At 46.1% G+C, this 16569-nt stretch overlaps 1 protein-coding gene across 4 annotated transcripts in view; it reads right to left on the bottom strand.

Moving 5' to 3' along the window:
* The window catches only part of ZC3H7B (zinc finger CCCH-type containing 7B), a 49461-nt gene extending 33165 nt beyond the window's left edge, over window positions 1–16296 (bottom strand). For 3 of the 4 annotated variants that reach the window (XM_082076290.1, XM_082076292.1, XM_082076293.1), the window contains exons 1-6: window positions 15785–16296; window positions 9124–9184; window positions 6514–6547; window positions 5955–6152; window positions 4961–5119; window positions 1127–1207 (exon numbers count right to left, since the gene is read on the bottom strand). In XM_082076290.1, the coding sequence (XP_081932416.1) occupies window positions 1127–1207; window positions 4961–5119; window positions 5955–6152; window positions 6514–6547; window positions 9124–9176 (525 nt within the window). In that variant the 5' untranslated portion in view covers window positions 9177–9184; window positions 15785–16296. Of the gene's footprint in view, window positions 1–1126; window positions 1208–4960; window positions 5120–5954; window positions 6153–6513; window positions 6548–9123; window positions 9185–13820; window positions 13921–15784 lie in introns of those variants that run through there. The other variant, XM_082076291.1, reaches the window with a different exon arrangement.
* Between the last annotated feature and the right edge of the window lie 273 nt (window positions 16297–16569).

Here is a 16569-nt window from a genome sequence, read left to right as displayed (position 1 = left end):
TAAGTATTTTGGAGGTTTTAATCTTTATTTTTCTAATGCACAGGTAGTTTAAGCCCAGCACAGCTGAGTAACATCAGAGCAGCAAACAGGTGTCAAGGCCAACCTAGTGAGCAGCTACAAAAAATATTTCTGTGTAAAACTTCCCTTTCTTTGAGACACAATCCCTTCAAAGTGTTGAGAGCTGCTCCAACATCAAGTGCTTTTTTGGGGGTAGGTCAATCACACATGTGAGGTTGGTGAGGGAGAGGAATAAGATGGTACAGCCAAATTTACACCAAAAGCTCTCTGCAAACAGGGTGCCCACCGATAACCTCACCATGGAGGGCAAAGGTGCCCCTCCGGAGGTGGAACGTGCTGGCTGTCTAACACAACAGCTTGCACAGGGCTCAGGATGTAAATGTGAACCTGCAGTACTTGCTAATGTTCCTTACTCCTGAAAACACAGCCTGGGATTTTACACAACCAAGGCAGCTTTATCCAAGAGCACTGGCAGTGGCCTAACGCCCTCTAGCTCCATCCCAGGGTATAAACTTACATACCAACAGAACCCCAGTTGCAGCAGCACTTTCTTGTAGAGCCAGTTACCGATTCAGACACTGGGGTCAATTTATTGGACCCATGACTTGCTTTTGGCTGCTTTCCTTCCTAGCATTTAACCAGATGAGTACTTGTCATTTTCCCAAAGCACAAGCCTTTCCCCCACCACGAAGAAGGTGTGTGCCTAGATATGGGGCAAGAACCCCTCCCGATACTTTGCACTCCAAAACCAGACATGCCTCCAATGCAGCAGAGGATCTCACCCTCCTCATCCCATAACAGGGAAAGGACTGTGATGCAAAATCTCCTTTGGGATCAGGCCACGTGTCCCTGTCCTCTCAGAAACAAAGGCTCACAGTGCATCAGAAGCCTCTCCTGTAGCACTAGCCCAGCTCTGTCAGGCTTAGCTGGGGACACAGGAGCAGCAATGGGGTTAGAAATGGATTAAGGCAAAGTAAGTCTGAGGGTCAGGAAGAAGAGGGCACAGGGTAGTGTACATTTGTCTGTAGCTGCAGAGCAGCACCTGCCACTTCTGCAAAAGTAAATCTGAAAGAGACAAAGAATAGTCTCTAAGAAAAAAAAATCATACCTGAGGTCTTTTGTATGCTTTTCGAACCCTCAGTCCCAGCTTCTGGGCAAGCTCCTGTCCCAGCTGCGTGACACTTTCATCCTGGGGAATCAAAAACATTGGCAGGACACTTTCAGTTTTGCCTTAGTGGCACACACAATTAAATAAACAGGAATGCAGTTATCCACACTGGGCTGTGCCAAGAAGCCTCACTTTCAGACAGCAGCAAGTGGACAATTGCCAGAGCAGCCCTAGGAGAGTCCACACAGACCTAAGTGCTCTTGTCATTGAGTCCTGCTGAGATCCTGAGGTTGCACCAGGACCTCTCCCCACACTCTTTCGATACTGCAGAAAATCAGAATCAAGTGCCTGCTTCCAGGAAAGTGCCTGCTCTCTGCAGGCAGGGTTCATGGGTCCCGCTGGCAAGACGGCCGAAGGGCTGCCAAGGCCCTGTGCTGAGGGCTGATACAGCTTCCACAAGGGAAGAAGAACCTCCATGCTTTCCTGCATGTACAGCCTGTATACTCTTCATCTTTGCCAGCCACAGAGCTAACCATCTGTTTTGACACGCAGACAGTATTCACTAGCCTGCTTTGCTTGTTTTTTTTTGTTTTTAAAGCTGAAAACAACTCTCAGTTTCCAACTTATTAGTTACAAGGCATTTTCCCTGTCTCCGGTTCTGGTTAAATAGCCTCAGCTCAAGCAGATCCTTCTGCTTTCCCTGCTGTGTGCCATTAACCACCCTCTCTGCTCACTGTCCAGGCCCACTCACACATCACCACGGGCTTTAGACAAAGTTCCGGGCCACACTCCATTCCCCTGCTCCATCCCCTCCAGTTCTGCCTGGACTAACAACCTGCCACAACCTTCTTCACTTATTTATCACCATCAACTCTTGCCTTCTGCTTTCGTTTCTCTCCCTGTTTGCAAAAATATTGGAGTACTTTAACAGTTTCTTCATAGAAGAAAAAAATATCCAACCTATTGTGGTGCCCCTCCTTAATGTCCTGACAACTGCTCCCTCATCTCCAATCTTGAAGCTTGGTCTCTTCTCTCTACTTGCCATGCTGGTCTTTCCAACCTCCTTCTCCCTGCAAGTCCATCCTTTCCCTTTCAACCCTTCACCAGCCTCTGGTTCTTCCACCCCACAGTATCAGTAACTTTTCCTTTCAATTTTGAGTGCCACCTTTTGGTTGTACTCGCTCCCCCACACCTCAACATCAGTCTTGTCACCAGCTTCTCTGAACTCAGTGAAGACAAACTCTGTCTTGTCCGTCTCCTCTTCTGTCTCCATCTTAACACCCCTTCAGGAGGTGCTACCTTCTCCTAAAACTGTTCCTGCACCCTCCAGAGACTTCATCTGGGTGAAATCTCAAGGTCACTGCTCCCTCCTCACGCTTTGCCACCTCTCAGATCTTTCTACTACCAAACACATTTTCATTACTCTGTTTGCCTCTGGTTCTTCTGCCTTTCCAAGCACTCTCTCGGGTGCCTTCTGAAGTCTCCCATTTTTCTGCTTCCTGTGGAAAACTCATCAGAAAGACTTCTGATGTCATTTATTTCCATCGATCTCACACTCATACCTACCAACTCTACCTTATCCAATTCCACACACCAGCATTAACTCTAAGATGTCCTCTCAGATACCTGGACAAGATCAGGAACGTATTTCTCTTCAGACTGATGCTACTTCCCTTCCCAACAACATGTAGTTAATTATTGTGCTGTTTGTCAGCAGGCCTGAGGTTTGGGGGTAGAGGGTTGTTTGCTCTTTGCCACCCCTAAGATTTTCCTTTTGCTTTCCCCTCCCTCAGCCAAATGCTATGCTCAGGCACCTTCTACCTCCCACCTAAATGAGAGCGATGCTCAACAAGGGCATGCAATATGCTCTCCTCCAACACCCTATAAAAATACCAATGCCATAACAAAAAAAGCACACCACAGAGAAGTATCAATCTCACCATGCTGGAAACCTCTGCAAACCAGCAGCACGGAGTATCTGCACCCAGTTAACTCTGTGCGTGAGCCAACGGAGGCAGGTTGCAGGAGCAACCAGACGCCACGAATGCAATGCAAAGAGCAAATTTATTTTTGTTACCTCGCTACCGGGGGATCTCCAAAACAGCACCTAAAGCTCCAAGGCAGAGGTCACAAAAGTGGAGACACAGGCGCTGCAGAATTCAGCCCTTGGTGATGATCAACAAGCCTGCTCATTTCAGCTTGTACACAGGGATTCACGCAGGCGCAGTTTACCACTCTGCTTTGATCTTTTTCTGCAGGAATCTCAAGGATGTGTGATAAGGTGCCTTTACGACTCTTTTCACAAGCCTGTTATCTAAACACAGAGGTTCTATTTGTGATCTATGTGTTTTTCTACACCCCAGCTGCAGTTGCTTGAGCATATTTACAATTTTCCATTCTTGTGCTATTCCCACACGCTCTGGTAGAGAGCGAGTCAACTGAGTGGCAGATCCTTCATCACTGGAAGTTTTAATACCTGCTCCGCTTTGACCACAACAAAGTTCTCAGCTGTTACAGCAATGTAAGCTGGAAGTACTCGTGTGCTCCAGAGACCTAGCAGCTGGTGTAATGGAAACAAGAGTGAGACGATGGATAGCCTGACTTGCCTTTGATGCAGAGAAGGCTTATGATTCTGTTAATCACGTAATAAGGAAATGGGTATGTTAATTTACAAGACTGAATTTTTTAGAATAGGGAATGCAGATCACTCGATATGAGTTTGTAAGGCTGAACCTTCCTGCCACAGAGAAGTCTGATAAAGTGTTTGTAGACCATGATGATATGATAAACATGGGAAGTATGTAAACATAAGTATATGGTTAAAAAACTCAATTAAGTGGCTCAACTGCAAAGTGAAATACAGCCAGATATGGCTTTTCATGAACACATATATTAGATGTTTTCATTCATAAAAGGGTTTTTAAAAAAAAAGTTATTTGGAACTCCCCTAACAAGATGCCTTTAGTATGTTTTGGTCATCCTGTTCTGCAAAGTCAAAGAAACTAGAATTTACAGGCTATGCAAAAACAATTACTAACTTTTAACAAAGCTTTCAAATATTGCCTCTGTAACACTAATAATAAAGGAAAGCTAACTTCCCCTGCGGAAGTATTATAAAGGCATTTTTCTTGTTATAGCATTACTGTGATGGATCAGAACCAAATTTAGCTAAGACAAGCAGTGCTCACTAGAATCTACCTAATCAGAGTCTGGTTTCCTGTTCAATATTTGGCCTAAAATGACACTCAACAAAAGCACTGTCAGGAAAATATCTACGGCCTAGGATATGCAGATATTGTCCTCTGAATGCAAATATTTACACACCTGTGAACATGAAAATAACTGACATGTGATGTCAAAGATACCTTTGCATGTCCCTCAAGAAATAAAAAGCTTTATCGGCTTGCCTTAGCAACTGTAAGTAAAAGGTGGGACATTTTTACCTAAAAGAGGAAAAGTATACGTTTTCCTTCCATTGCTCTAGTTCCCACTTGTCCCATGCTCCTAGTCACTCCCATTAGACACATAAAAACAGCTAAGTAAAATAATCTCATGGCCTTAGTTCACATTTTGTCAGGGTGGGGTTTTGCTCTTCACGAATAGGCCACCAAACCTGCTGTCCCTAACCAGTGTCACTGGCTGGGACTATCTGTAGAGGGTGACTTGAACTGAAGAACCATGGGAGGTCCAACATCTTTGAGTCAGAGAGACAGAATTTCCGTGCATAAGCATGTTCCCAGGAACATCCAAGCTGCTTCTTCCATTATCCTCCAACCTCATGCTAAGCATGTTAGGGAGGAGGAAGGTGGTGAGCCACAGAAATAAAAAACTTACATGTGGGAGGGAGAGCAAGCATCGGCTATTGCATTCATATGCTTCTTTGTGTCTTCCAAGTTCATTTAAGGAGCGGGCTTTCCGGAAGAGTGCTCGGATGTTCTCCTTGTCAAGACTTAAAGCCTTCTCGCTGTCTTCCAGTGCTTTCTCATACAACCCCTGCACGGAAGAGACCACCTCAAGTCAGCTGAGGCACAGCAGACATTTTATCTCTCAGCAGAAAACAGGAATATAAAAGGCAATTGGAAATACATATCTTACCTTGTACACAGACCAGCGTACAAACACACAAAACCTACAGTAATAGAACATTTTTAAGTCTCACAAAACTCGAAACACTTCAAAGTCACTGAAGGACAGAATTAAGGCTATTTATCTTTAACCTTATCTTGTGTCCCCCTCTACTTTGACTGGCTTTAACAATGTGACTGCTTGCTAATTTTTTTCATGGGACTCAGCCTCATTATGAGCAGGATGGACCTGCTCTGGGATTGTGCCATAAAGGAAAGCTGTTAGATTCCTTAGGAAAACAGAAGCACGCAGCCTTTTAGAGCCTTATTATTTCAGAATCTTCTTCCATTTGTGTGCTGAAGGTTCCATCAAGACCTAGAGCCTTTTCACTCTCTTCCAATACTTCACTCGAGGAGGCAGGAACCTCCAGAGCAATACTCAAACCGAAATCCAGAGAAACAGTCAGTACTGGAAGGCACTGGCCCTTTCCAATCTCCAGATTGTACTAACTCCTCAGCAACGTGGACCACAACTGCATTCTCAGCACCTTAGGCCTGGCCCCTTCTTCACATCCCTCCTGTGGTCTCACAGGACACTGTGCGACAGTGGGGAGATGTTTTCAGTGTGTCATCCTCTCCTCCAGTGGCAGAGACGGGAGTGCACAAGATCAGTTGAAACCCCTCTTGCCATCTTTTCCAAGTGCACAGCACTGCTACCATGAAGTCCTCCCTGGCCCCTGGGGATGACTTGGGAAGGTGCTCACCATGGCAAAGTAGCAGGCAGCTCGGTTGACGTGCAGCTTGCACAGGAGTTCCTTTGGGATGGTCACCTCATCGGAGGCTGCATAATCCGCCACATTCAGCCCTTCTACATACTGCACCAGTGAAAGCTTGAAATCCTTCTCTCGAAACAAATCATTGCCCTCTGCAAACAGGTTTCTCACTAGCTTCTGCAAAAAGGCCTGGGCAGCAAGGAGAGAGAAAATAGACCAAAGTGACTCAAGAGACAGGAGAGGTTTCCCAGTTTCCCATTCTCTTCCACATGATTTCTCAAATTTCCTCTTCCTGTCCCCTCTTCCCACCCTCCTGTAAAACACAAATCTTCTGGTATGGAAAAATAATCCTGTCAAATCTCCTTCCTTCTTGAACACTCAAGTGTTTTCTCCTTTCACTGAAAGTTGTACTTGTCAGAAACATAAAGCTTTAAGTTACAGACAAGTTCCTATGCTCTCCCCTTCTGGCATGTGAACTAATGGCTGTGCAACAAAACAAATCTTGCTAACCAATGAGTTCCAAGCTTCAGAAAACAAATTTATTAATTACCTCATAATCTTCTTGGCTTAGTGGTAATGTGGACCTGAAAAGAAAGAAGATAAAATGCTCATGAAACAGGCATCAATGCAAACACTGGCTTTTGTCTGATGAAGAAACCAACCTTCTGGTTCTGTGTTAACAATCTCAGTGAATTACAGAACATTTTATCACTTCAAAGGCAGCTGGGGTGAAGAGAACACAACTAGGGAGCATTATGCTCAGTATAAGTTGGGGAATGACCTGTTAGAGAGCAGTGTAAGAGAAAGGGAGCTGGGGGTCCTGGTGGACAGCAGGATGACCATGAGCCAGCACTGTGCCCTTGTGGCCAGGAAGGCCAATGGCATCCTGGGGTGTGTTAGAAGGGGGCTGGTTAGTAGGTTGAGAGAGGTTCTCCTCCCCCTCTACTCTGCCCTGGTGAGACCACATCTGGAATACTGTGTCCAGTTCTGGGCCCCTCAGTTCAAGAAGGACAGGGAACTGCTGGAGAGAGTCCAGCGCCGGGCAATAAAAATGATTAAGGGAGTGGAGCATCTCCCTTATGAGGAAAGGCTGAGGGAGCTGGGTCTCTTTAGTTTGGAGGAGACTGAGGGATGACCTTATCAATGTTGACAAATATACAAAGGGTGAGTGTCACAAGGATGGAGCCAGGCTCTTCTCGGTGACAAACAATGGTAGGACAAGGGGTAATGGGTTTAAGCTGGAACATAAGAGGTTCCACTTAAACTTGAGAAGAAGCTTCTCAGTGAGGGTAACAGAGCACTGGAACAGGCTGCCCAGGGGGGTTGTGGAGTCTCGTTCTCTGGAGACATTCAAAACCCGCCTGGACACGTTCTTGTGTAGCCTCATCTAGGTGTTCCTGCTCCAGCAGGGGGATTGGACTAGATGATCTTTCGAGGTCCCTTCCAATCCCTAGCATTCTATGATTCTATGATTCCTCAAAGGATTTCCCTTCTCCTTTAGCTGATTGAACTTGAAGTGCCTTCCAAAATTGACTCACTAGGGGATAGCATACTATCAAACTAGCAAATTACATTCTGTATGACAAGTCTGTATCATCATGGATGATATCATCATAATTTCCCAATTAGCATTATGTTAGCATCTCCACCGAAGTTTAGTTAAAGCTATTCTTTCTACCTTTTTCCCAGTCTTTCATTGAGAGTTTATCTATCTTCCGTGAGGGGGGTCGAATGCATCTGCCACATCACGTTACAGTGGCACAGGTCAGAGTCATTATCTGAACATCTAGAAAGCCAGTAAGTGTCTTGTTGTGCTGCAAAGGCAGAACACCAGCATTAACAGGTATGTGTCCAGGTGGGGCTGCCCAGGGAGGTTGTGGAGTCTCCTACTCTGGAGACATTCAAATCCCACCTGGACACATTCCTGTGTAACCTCATCTAGGTGGTCCTACTCCGGTGGGGGGATTGGACTAGATGATCTTTCGAGGTTCCTTCCAATCCCTAACATTCTGTGATTCTGTGATTGTCATGGAGAATACCAGTGTACTTTATGTGCATCTGGTTCTAACAAGAAGCACCAGACTGGCATTCCAAGACCTCTTCAAATCCTCTGTGTGACCCAAGGCATACAATGATAAACACAACTTTCCTCTGCATTAATTCAGCCACATGTCTTCAGGCCTACGCCACAAAAGGAAGGGAGAAAACAATGCAGGTTTGGGAGGCCATTTAACTCCAGCTGTCTCGGCCAAGGCTGCCAGGCTGTGCCACAAAACCAGCAGTGCTTGTGTGGGTAACACCCACCCCACAACAGCACCCAGATTTAGCAGAAAGGTTCCTTTCTTCAAACTGGACCATACAAGTCATCCAGGCTTGGTCCACATATATTTAATTTTTTTCTTCAAGGAGAAACAATAGGATCTAGAGAAACCCCAAGCACCTTTCATGACCATCCTCACCTTTGAAATACAACATGGTATACATGATCTTATTGGTGTCAGAATAAACTTTTTTTAGATTTCACCTAATCTAATCATCATCTACTCCTTAAAATCAAGTACAGGAAATGCCATGGCTCTGTAAGAAACATTCAAAATCCTTATAAAATGGGACTACCTCTTTCACATTAAATTGAGCCAATAAATGGCATTGCCCCTGGTTCAGAATTCAAGATACGCTCCGGAAGCATGAATAACACCCCCATATTTCTAAATTATTTCAAGAAATCTTGTGGATTTTTACACATAAGCACCACATGGGGTACCTGGCAAGTCATTCACCCTGCTTACCTACAAAACAGAAACACTATCTCCCTTCCTAAGAAAGGTGGAATAACCTCGTTGAGAGAGCACTCGGAGATATTCATACTGAAGATGCAGTAGAAGGTCCAAGTACTATTAGCATTGTGCTGACTATAAAGATCACCCTGGAACTGCAGTGGAGGGCAAAACCCAAGGAAATTAAACTAGCAGAATTTCAAATTTAGAGAGCTGACAGGACAAGAACCATCCTGAAGAATCACAGTGAAAACCCTCAGGACCAATATCTCTCTCATGCAGCCACCCTGAAGTGGTGAACAGGACGAACTCGGCTCCCGTAGTCCTCCATACGAAGACAACCACCTCCAAAGCCACAGGAAACAATGAGGTTGTCCACTTACTGAATGAACTGAAGTCCTTTCTCTATTTCTTGCTTTCTCTTCTGTCGCTCCATTATAGTTACTGTAGAGGAAGAAATACAAAAATAATTAAAAAAAACCAAAACAAAACACCACAAAATGAGTCATTGTAGGTTTTGCTGGCAATTAAGCAGCATAGTATTTTGCATGTGCCTGAATTTACTACTAACAAAATTCCAGACCAGATGCCCTGAACACCGAAGTCCGTAATTTATCCACCCAACAGACACAGGACAGCAAGCAGCTCACTACCAAGCATCTGCTTTTTCTCACATGGCTCTGCCAGGATACATGAGCAAAGAGGAATTACTTCAATTTGAGCTCTCTACTTCAGCTGCCAGTAAATAAAGCAATGGGAACCAACTGTTACCATGACTGCCTTCTAGGAAAGGGGAAAAAAACAGAAGTAAAAGTCAACATTTCCCCTGCACTAACAGTCATTTCAGGTATTTGTGCTGTGACCCTGCTGTAATAAGGAATTCTGACCACTATTTATATGGGACAGATTTAAACTAGTTTACTGCACAGCATACAAAGGCAAGTAATCTCCATAAGATGTATGGAGGCACATCAGAGAGATATGTGAAGGAAGGAGATGGAATTGCTTGTTGTGGTCCACAAAAAAGGACAGGAATGAATCAATGCAATGGGAATTTAGTGCTGAAAATCATCAGGCAAGGGCAGCAGAGACTTGGGAATGCTCCTCTGGAGAGGGAACAGGGCTCCACCCTGCAGTGTTTTACACTGGGGTGGGCAGCACCTGAGAAGACTCAAGAGAGAGTTATCCCCACTTAGGGACACAAGTGGGCACAGTAACTTGTCTGGGTTTGACCCAATGCAGCCAGGGTCTTGGCAAGCACAGGCATTTGAAAAAATACTATGATGGAGTAATTTTGGAGTAATGTTCTTTTTCTTAACTAAAATGGGCTGGAATCACACCACTAGGTACATAAGCATCATCCCCTGCAGTGTGGAAGCAAATCCTGGAATGGCTCCTTCCTGACCTCTCCCCATGGTGCACAGGTCTGTCATAGAAGAAAAGAATAAAGCAAGGGGGAAGGGATGGCACTTTGTGGCAAAATAGAGTTGCTGGCAACAGGAATTTCCCAGCCTTGCCATCAACTGGTTGTGATCACAAACAATGCTCAGCATTTGACGAATGGTAACTTGGGGACACAGGCAGCAAGCACAGAAACACTGAGATCAGATGGAGCTGAAGACACTGTGCCTGGGATGGCCTCTGAAGAGATTACGAGAAAAACAGAAGTAATTTATCTAACTCTACACTACGCCAGCTTGGAAAGCATTGTCACCGAGCTCCCTTTTACCTTCCCCATCATTCTGGGTTCAAACTGGAACACAAGAGGTTCCACTTAAATTTGAGAAGAAACTTCTTCTCAGTAAGGGTGACAGAGCACTGGAACAGGCAGCCCAGGGGGGTTGTGGAGTCTCCTTCTCTGGAGACATTCAAAACCCGCCTGGACACCTTCCTGTGTAACCTCATCCAGGTGTTCCTGCTCCAGCAGGGGGACTGGACTAGATGATCTTTCAAGGTGCCTTCCAATCCCTAACATGCTGTGATTCTAAGGTATCTTACAGTATCTATGGCACATTCAGTCTGGAACAGGGTGAAGGGACCTTTAAGGTATGTGAAAATCAATCCTGACAATTCAGCAAGCCCTTATTGATTGTGCTCTGCATCATGCAAAATGCAGAAGAATTGATACCTGCCCTTTACAAAGGAGAGTTGGGGGAAGGGGGAAAGGCAGGAGCAAGAGAAAGACCAGAAAGAAGCGGTAGCAGAAGGAAGCAAGAGCTTTAAAGTGACACTCTGCAGTTTGCAAGTATCATACATTAAATTTGAGAGCAATCTGGTCCAAGCAGCAGGGAGAAGATTTTAAGCAGCTGTATTCGGAATGGGATGGGCAGCGCAGCAAGGAAGTGAAAGCCAACAGACAAGGTGAGTGATGATGAGCATCTCTGTAAAGGCTTTGAACAGAAGTGGTGGTGAAAAGCAGGTAGACTTCAGTACAACACTAACAGAAGGCCTGGAATGATTTATAAATAGCCTGGATAATGAGCAATCAGGAAGAAAGACGGAAATTCAGCAAGGAGACTGTGAGGTTAATATGATCACTAACGCTATAGGCAGACCAGCTTGAGGGGTAGCAAAAGAGACAGAGGCAATTCATTTGATATTTCTCCTTGAATGAAATTCAACAAAGACAGAAGAAGAGAGAACAGACAAGGTGAAGAGAAGTGGTAGGAACTGTTTCCACACAGAAAAAGCCACAAAAGAGGACAGAGCAACCCCAGAGGTGCGTAGGGGAGAACTGCAAGGGCCATCAGAGACATGAGGCGGGAAAGATCCACCACGAGAAATTACAAGAGATATACTAGTGGGCAGGAGTTAAAAGGTCCAGAGGACCCTCACAAAGGCTGATGGGTGAAAGGACAGGGAGGAAGGAGGAATTTCAAACTGTCTGGGCCTTGAGTGCACTAACAGGCTTTAAATGCCCCAAACAGCCTCATCTCAGACCCCCACCCACACACCCTCTGCCCATGGTCTAGGAGGTCCATTTAAGCTCAGGTCCAGGCATACCACACCACTGAGCTATACTGTAGGTGTACCTGTCCTCAGTCCTATCTCCTGGACAAACCCTGGACCTACACTGTAGGCAGCTTGTCTCCACTCCTGTCTCTGCCACCATCTCCTACTGCTAGACTTGCTGGGTGGACCCTGGACTCAATTCACCACCTCATCTTGTCTGTGACTGTTGATGGACCCCTACTATCAGCATTTTCTGCCTGCACTGTTCAGATATAGTGGGACTGTACCCCAGTTAGCGAGGGCACTGCTGGTGGCTGTTATCACTTTCAGCTCCAAGCTTGTCTTCCCTGGAGGAGCAGCCCATGACATGAGCCATTCTGGAGAGAACAAAACTCGGGAAAGTGAAGTAGCAGGACACAGATCTGATGAAAGGCGAGATTATTCATAACTGTGGGGAGAGCAGTTGGAATGCTGGCTGGTCGTCACAAAGTCAACAGCTGCAGTCCAAAAATGCTGTGGTGCACCTTCACAATTGTGAATATCCACAAAACAGATCATCACCTTGAAAAGCTTTGGATACACACAGCTTACTTCAACCTCTGCTTCTGAGCTCAGCTTTCAGAACACTACTGCAAGGAGTGAAGAAGAGATCAGCACCTGCTCTCACGGTTACCCTGACCCCACTGTGTAGCATCCTACACAGCAAGATGTGGCATATGTTACAATGAGAACTGGTTACTGTTGGTTGCCCACAGAGAAGGGCATTCAAACATTACTGACCAAAAGCTGGAGTGGAGCCACAGGACTGCGGGGGAAGGCTCCAGAACGTCTCCTTTCTAGAGTTACCCAACTTTTTGCATCCTGGAGCTCCCCTTCTGTTTTTTTCCTCTCCTCACCATCCATTGCCACCAGATCCACCATGTGTATCTCCATCCTTACTTCATGTGGATGGCTGACCACCCTAGTGCATCTCTCCAAGTCCCACGATACTGAGCTACAGTTTTGATCCTTGCTACAAAACCATCATTAAAAAGTTCCGCTGTGCCCTGCACATTATTTATTCTCTGTAGTCCTACCCTCATCTTCCACAGTGAACATTCTCCAACCCAAGACCCTCCATAGCCTTCTTTAGACATAAACTGCAGGCTGATCTCCCCTCCAGACTCTTGCTCCCTGATACTGCCGCACATTCTTCTCTCCTTGCAAGTGGTCGACCAGCTTCCCCTGCTAAAACTCCATCACACCTTCAGGCTTACGTCATGACTTTGCACATGAGACTCATCTCCTCACGGTAACACCCTCAAAACACACACCACATGCTGCTGCCCTACCAACATCCTTCAGGTTTGTCAGGAATCACTTTTTCCTTTTGATCTGACTCCACACCAGCACTCTCCTCCACACATGGCAGACCTCTCCCCTGCCTCACCACTGCTGGAGGCCACCACTTGGACTCCTCCATTTCTTCCTCATACCTCCTTCCCTGCCACCTCCTTGGCAAACTCAGTCGCTTCTATCTCCCCTCCCAGTTCCAGCCTCTTCGCCATGTCTAATTTGACCCTCAGACCAAGCTGCACACTCATTATGTCGGCAAACCCAACACCCAGTGAGCCGCCCATACATGCAACACTTCAGTTCTGCTGCACACCATTCCACGGCTGATGCATTATTAATTTTAAGCACCAAGCCTGTTTATGTTTTGTTTTCTCAGTCTTTTAAATATTTTCAGAAACACAGTGGAAACCACTAATGAAGCAGTTTGCCCAAGTGTCCTTTGTTGTCGTCCCATCCCGTGTCCCCCCCAACAAATCTCTCTGTCCAGACCTGTCTGCTCAAATCACCAGCGGGATTTGAATCCAGAATATTTATATCCCCACTACAAATCTTTTATCCTTTCAGTCCAGGGATGTTTATCCTTTCTGGTCCAGCATCTAAAGAGGACTTTATTCATAGTTTGTCAATGAGTTACAAACTATTTGCCAGACAGAAATAAAATGCTGCAGACAGGCAAGATGGTTTTCTTGCCTTCAAAAGGAAGCACAAGCCAGTAAACAGGGTGAGTCAATCACAAACTGAGTAGATATGTTCTATCAGACACTACAAGATGAATGGGAAGACTTGAATTTACCTTATCAAGAACCTGGGTGTTATTCCCAACCCTGCCAGAGCTGCATTTGGGCAAAGTTCTTCATACTATATTTCTGGGATGGCAATGAGTTCACACTTCACTGACTTCCAGATTTCACTGTAACATTTCAGCAGAAATAAGTGCACCAAGACACAAATGGCAAGTTGTAGAGCTGAGACAGGAGCTCAGCCCCAGGCTGTGTGCGCTCTCCTCCAGGCAAAAGGCTCCAGGGTGAGCTTGTCTGCAACATGGAGTCTTTCACTGGCTGCAGTTTGGCCACCTCAGTGGTGCAGCAGAACCAGACTCATATCAAGCAGAGAACAGGTCACACAGCCCACTACAAACACAGGCTCCCGCTCGCTCCCGTGGCCGCTCTCTGCCATGCCCCCCTCCCTGGGTTTGAACAATTCTAACAGGCGATAGCTCGCAGAGTCCTCACCACCATGCTGCGCCCACTGGGTTTGACAACCCTGTCCCTCCATGCACCAGCCACCCCAAGGTACCTCCATGGCCACTCTCCCATACCCCAGCATCGCACTAGTCCCACTCCTGCCCTGTGGCACCAACGCAGTGGCTGCTGTCAGGGTGCCACCAGCTTCACCCAGCGATAACCACAAGCGAATGCATAGCAAAGCAGCAACAACAACCTCAACCCCAGCTGAAAATAAAAGCAGTGACCATGAATTTCCCTGGGAGGGGGATGGAGGTGGTGGGCAAAGCCTCAAGAGACCACCCCAGCCACCATCACCACATTTTCCGCTCCCTCCAGCCTTGTGCCCCGCACACAACACCCATGTACTACAGGCCACCCTTCCTTCTACCCCGGCCCCTGCCCAAGGGGCACCGCAGTGCAGCAGAGGAGCAAGGAGGGGGTGGTGAAGTGACGCTGCCTATCCATCGGCAACTTGCTCTTGGTTTCATGCCCAGCCAAAAATTAAATCCTGGAGCTAGTTCCCATACAGCTGGAGCGGAAGCCCCTGCTCGCCTCCCTTCCCCACCCCCATCACTAGGCCGCCGATCCCCGGCCTTGCGTAGCGGCCGCGGCGGACAAAAGCGCCACCTCGGGCGGCCAGGGCGGAGCGGGGCCGGCGGCGCCTCCTGCACACACCCGGCTCGGCCGGGCGCCGACATCCCGGCCCTGCTGGGAGGGGTCTCCCGCGGCAGGAGAGATCCAGGCTTCCCCGGGAAAAAAAAGAAAACAAACCAAAACATACTCTTCCTCCTTCCCCACCCCCAATCCACTTAAATAAAAATCACACATATCCAGGAGGCTGCAGGGCGGCTTTAAGATTTTTTTTAAAAAGAAAACAGAAAAAAAAAAAGGAGGAAAAAAAGGAAAAGGCTAACCTTCCCTGTCACCCGGAAACTGTCTAAAGCATACAAAGAATTTGAAAAAAAAAATCCCACAACCTTCTTATTTGAAAAACTTTACAAGCCCCTACGGAAGGTGCATCTGAAAAGCTGTTCCACAAGGGTTTCTCTGCTGCTTCACGGGGTTTATACCAAACAAGAGGGGGAAACTGCAACCTAAATACTGACCTGAACACAGCTCTCAAACCTACAAACCACAAACAGGCACAAACCTAATTATTACTAAGTTTTTTCATATAAACCCAGGGGCTTTTCCCCTAGCTATCCACTTTTAGACTACTACCACATTTTTTCCAGGGGGTGGGATTAGGATCTCTGACAATTATTTTTTGCAAACCCCACATTTTTGGCGGAAGAGGGGGTTAGCTTCAAAATCTCACCCATATTATTTTTCACTTTTTTTTTTTAAATTTGCCATTACACAACGTTTCATCCATGCAGTTACTATCTGAAACCTTTACTTTCTAATGAAGCAACATCCAGATTTTCTGGTTTCTCAAGTCCACCCCTTTCTACGTACACAAACACACACACACATACAGAATTGGTTTAAGACAAAAATAATCCCCCCAAAATAATAATAAAGGACTCACCTCTCCTTGGGTTTTCCCCCCCACACTATGTATAAACTTTCGTTGATAAATGGTATTGTATTACTAGAGATATTATTAATGTATTATTACTAGAAGTAGTAATAATAATAAGTAAGTGCTATTTAATTACAGAAGGCAGCATTCTGCTTCTGGATCGGCTGCCCCTGCAGCTCCCTCCATGTGCCTCCTGATCTCTTTACTTTCATTTCCAGGTCTCGCTGCTCGCTCCCTCTCAGCTGCACCAGCAAGAGAAAATGCCTCCCTGCATATCCTCTGGGCCCTAGAGGCTACCGCTTTCCATTACAAAAATTCACAGAGCCTTTCCCTTGTGGTTGCTTTTGAGATTCTTTAAGGTGAATTAGGCTTAAAAAAAAAAATAAAAAAATAAAAAATAAAAAAAAACAAAAACAAAAACGAAAGCACTTAAGCGGTCGAGGGTCCGTTCTGATTTTAATGCAACATTTTTCTTCTTCCTGGCTGTCTTTGCCGATATGTAAAATACACCCCAAAAGAAAGGAGAGCTGCCTCTGCAGAGTGATTGCATGCATGTGAAGCGCAGCAGTGAACCGAATTACGAGACACCCCCCCGCCCCCCGGCCCCGCGATGGGATTATCACATATGTTGAAGCAGTGACCCTTTTGCCCACCCATAAATGTTTGCTGGAAGGGCGCCAGAGCCATTGCCTATGGCAGAGTGATTATCTGTTCCAGACAGACCTTACTTATTCCACCCCACACTGCTGGGGGGGCTTCCCTGTAAATAAGACCTTCTGAAAGCATAAATC

The sequence above is a fragment of the Streptopelia decaocto genome (assembly GCF_964273445.1).
Source record: "Streptopelia decaocto genome assembly, chromosome: 1".
In the NCBI taxonomy this organism is placed as follows: domain Eukaryota; kingdom Metazoa; phylum Chordata; class Aves; order Columbiformes; family Columbidae; genus Streptopelia; species Streptopelia decaocto.
This window is presented reverse-complemented; position numbering and strand designations above follow the sequence as displayed.